Source organism: Nuphar pumila, chromosome 1 (genome assembly GCF_984573655.1).
Source record: "Nuphar pumila chromosome 1, dmNupPumi1.hap1.1, whole genome shotgun sequence".
NCBI lineage: Eukaryota > Viridiplantae > Streptophyta > Magnoliopsida > Nymphaeales > Nymphaeaceae > Nuphar > Nuphar pumila.
In genome coordinates, this window is record NC_143249.1 from 49,033,445 (window position 1) to 49,037,569 (window position 4,125).

Genomic DNA, 4,125 nt, shown 5'->3' on the forward strand with positions numbered 1-4,125 from the left:
TATTCCTTACTGCACTGCAGGCTCCATAAGTGGTTATGCGATTTTTCTTTTTCCCTGCTCAAAATGGGATAAGTATGACTTGCATGGACTTGCTTTTTTTATTTTATTTATAACCCAAAAAAATCACACCTGGCACAAAGAACTGGTCGTGCTGGCTGATCCTGTCATACCTACGGTTGTCGTGTTGGCAGCGTATCCTTGCCCCCTATGCTACACATTGGCTTGCACAGAGGAGCAACACCTATGAGAATCGAACCTTGACTGCTGAGCTATCAGACAAGGCTCCACCACACTATGCCAAACCCCCATGGGGCTTTGTATGGACTTGCTTGAACGCTATTTTCTGAGTGCATTTGTTTGAAACCTTTTGGCAAAGCTTTTGTTGGAGTAGGAACGATTGTTTGGACACAATTAATTCAAATTGCTGAGAGGAATTTGAGTGTGATAACAATGCCAATGTTTGGCTTTATGCTTTTATTGACTATTTACAAATAGAGAATTGGAGGCCTGACATACATCACCAGTGGCAAAATTACCACGTTAAACCGGCAGTTAGCAGAGAAAAGTGGAAGCGCATCACTGTTTTTCTCCAAAGAGTAGAAAGAAAATAAAAACCCTCTCCCATGTGCATCACAAATCTCTTGCTGGCTTGATCAACCTGTTTGGCGGTTTTCAGTGTTTCAGCGAACCAATGGAGAGAATTTTGAGACCGACTTGAAGTTTTATCAGCTAAAAACACTGTTGATGTTTTATCTACGCGAATCTGGAGCTGGAAGAACTTGGGGATGATGAGAAGTAGACGCAAATTTCTTGTAAACTTTTGTACATTTGCTGGATTCAAGGAAAAGATGCAGGTAAAGAGAACTCTGATATGCTAACTTCGTCCTCTTCCCTGCATTTGCTGTCAGATAGATACAAAGACTTGCTGTTCTTGTAAAAGATGCAGCCCATGATCGTGTCGATCAGAATAACAATCGAGTACATGTAAACGAGCAATGGCCCCTCCCATACTACCGACAGAGGCATCTCATGTGAAAGCTTGTACGTCCTCACCACTCTGTAGTGAAAGAGGCACTCGATGGCAGCCAGGCAAAGATTTACAGGCAGCACCAGCGATAATGCAGTAGCTGCTCTGTCCTTGATCAGTATACATGCTCTGAGAATGGCCACAATTCCGCTGCACTTCTCCATCCCTGAAACAATCATGGCAAGATTACAGATGATCACTGTGTTCGCGACGACAATTGAGTAGAAAACAAAGCCAATGGAAGACAGAAGTACTGTATCGATGGGAGAAGGGAGACTGAGAATGTCGACGGCATTGAAGGCAAGGAAGAGGAAAGAGAAGGCCGTGGCATTCGACGAAAAGATGAAGACGATGGAAGTGAGGTATGTAATCAAGAGCTTCTTCCACAGGAAAGGTAGGGAGCTGAACAGCCCAGACAAGGGTGCCTTGCCGGTTGGAGCTGCATGAAGTGTATGGACGATGATGCAGGCCTTCGCCAGTAGGAGGAAGGATAAGGTGAAAGGCATAGAGGTGATAAAGGAAGCGATGGCCTGAGAGAGCTTTAGATGGAGGAGGAAAGTGAATTTGGAATGAGGGAAACCACCAGCGTCGAAAAGGCTCTCTAAGCGAGAGCGAAGGCTGCGTGTCAAGGTTGACGAAGAGGTGGAGACTGAGAGGAGGATGGAGGCTGAAGCAGGAAAGAAGAGAAGGGTGGCTACTGAGGTAAAGAACAGGTAGTGCTGAAGGAACAGGTGGACCGATCTCCTGACTATGTTGGTGCTCTCCATGGGGATTAGAAAAGGTTAGCAGAGCTTTCTTTTGCTGTTTCTTCAGAGAGAGAGAGAGAGAGAGAGAGAGAGAGAGAGAGAGAGAGCTTGGCCGTTTTATGTATTTGAAGAGAAAAGGGAAAGAGGTTGGGTTTGGTGACCGAGGGTGGTGTGGTTGGACGATTAGTAGGAACAACCACCAACTCAACTTTGGGAGTTTGGAGGGGAGGGGAGAGATTGGGGGTCATAGGACCATCAGGGATAGCCGTTTACTTTTTGTGAGCAGGTGGCCCTTCTGACGTTGTCGTTGGGCTCACATTGGCCTCCGGCCCCCCGAGTGGCAACAGGACTGGGGAGAAGATGCTCACCTTTTTGTCTCAGGTTCGACTCTCAACGGGTGTGTGGGTGCCTTGAACTGGTGGGCTCCGTAAGGGGTTGGGTGTTGGTGACCCCACCCAGGGCTTATCTTGCTGGGAGGCAGGGCCATTATGCGACCCACCTCTCGGCAAGGGTTCTTAGTTATCATGAAAAGACATTCTCGTTGGGCTGCCTTTGGCTGGTGACTAGTTCAGCCTGGCTCTTTTAGTTTAAGCTTTTTCAACCCATCTCAGATTTGGACTTTCTTCAAATCAAGCAGGAAAGCTTTCTCTAGCAGTTGTAGGACTATCCTAGTCTAACAAATTAACTTTTAAGGTCGGTTGCTAAGGTCATGCTTAACTATTTTAATCCAAGATCATAATAATGATGAAAATCATGTGGTTGGTGCTCTTTCTTCAACATTGTGGTTGAGTCACACGTCCTACATGGAATGCCTCCTGTTTTGGGAGGTTTGGGTTGGAAGGAATATGGTGTGGGATAGAGGTTGGGAGGTCAATTTGTTTGGTGGCATAGAAAAAATTAGTTGCAAACTTTAAAAATAAGGTTGGCATTTAATCGGTGATGACTAAGGAGGATTGTTGGAAACGATGCTATTTAGATTTTTTTTTTTTTAGATTAAAGGGGGATACAGTGTTATCGGACTTTTGAGAGCTTCACTTTCTTCCATCTGATGAGTCGTTAGGGGTTAACTTGGTTCTCAATCCACCTTGGATGAGCAACCATGGCTTGGCAGGGCAAGTTGATTTGGTCTGAACACGAGCAAGGTAAGAGGAGCCGAGTCAGGTCTCACTCATCCCCCATCTTCATACCCCCCTTTAATGTTATGATGCCAGTTGTTTTGATCAAATCTGACCTTATAGATGGATTCAACATGGACGACTTTTGAATTGTATTTTTTCAATGAAAGATTATAATTTTTTAAATCATAAAATTTTTGGTTTAGTCAACCGATGATTTTTGAGCCTTCAAAAATCTCGCACACAAGTCGGATTTCGTGGACTTAAATGTTTATCTTCACTAAATGAATGATATAGATCACATCTATGGAATCCAACTTGAACAAAACAACTTGCATCAATGAAATCACGATAGGTATGAATATAGTGATGACATAGGGGATGACTGAAACAGAATTGTAGTGGAGCCTCTCCATGTCTCTCTAGACCACGGTTTGTGGCCTGTGGGGAATGTTGGGGTTTGAGACCAGTGTGTTGTACGCAAATTTGTACGTCTGGTTTAGGAATGGGCCTCTGCAATAGCCACAAAAGTGTGGACAAGAAATCTAACTTCTCGTAACTTTGTTTGTTGGATGAAGTTCACAAGCTAGAACATTCGGATAGAATCTCAAAGATCAATTTATCCTATATACAAATATATTGCATTTTTGTTGTGATTTAAACATTTGGAAATTTCTTTATGTTTTAATCTTTTTATGTTTAAATAACTTTTTTGCTTTTTTAAGATACCAAGATTTTCCCAATATTTTTATAAAAAAAGCTTTACAGTTTTTTCCCATAGAACTCATAATGAGATCTTTTTCACTATGGCCACAAGGGCTCTCCTCATCTGGTAGGGGCGACTTGTAAATGTCACCAAGTTGATGGGATGTCACAAGTTCGAAACCTACAAGTCCTTTGCTGCATGATCGGGGTGCTCCCCGATAGGCAGGGGGACCTCAAGGGTTTTACGAATCAGAGAGGCCAGCCAATGTGCTGAGGATGATGGGGTTTTTCCCTTGCCCTACCCCGAAAAAAAAAATCTTTTTGACCATGTTTTGCACGGAGATGGTTTGATCAGTCATGGTTCTCGTACTCAAGGTGTTTGACATAGTGGGAGAGGGCCTTGACTGCTAGGCAGGTGGTCAGGGTTTCATTCTCACAGGTGTCTGCCACTTGCATTATTAAGAGTGTATCATACCCTTTGCTTATGCCAAAGCAAGGTGACTCTCCGAGAGCAAGGAGTGCACCACAGGTT

The 4,125-nt window shown here is 43.9% G+C and overlaps 1 protein-coding gene across 1 annotated transcript; it reads right to left on the minus strand.

Moving 5' to 3' along the window:
• Positions 1–837: 837 nt before the first annotated feature.
• On the minus strand, positions 838–1,794 carry LOC149848899 (uncharacterized). The gene has a single exon (XM_090005710.1). The coding sequence runs from the start codon at positions 1,792–1,794 to the stop codon at positions 838–840; it is 957 nt and encodes a 318-aa protein (XP_089861836.1).
• Positions 1,795–4,125: the final 2,331 nt, after the last annotated feature.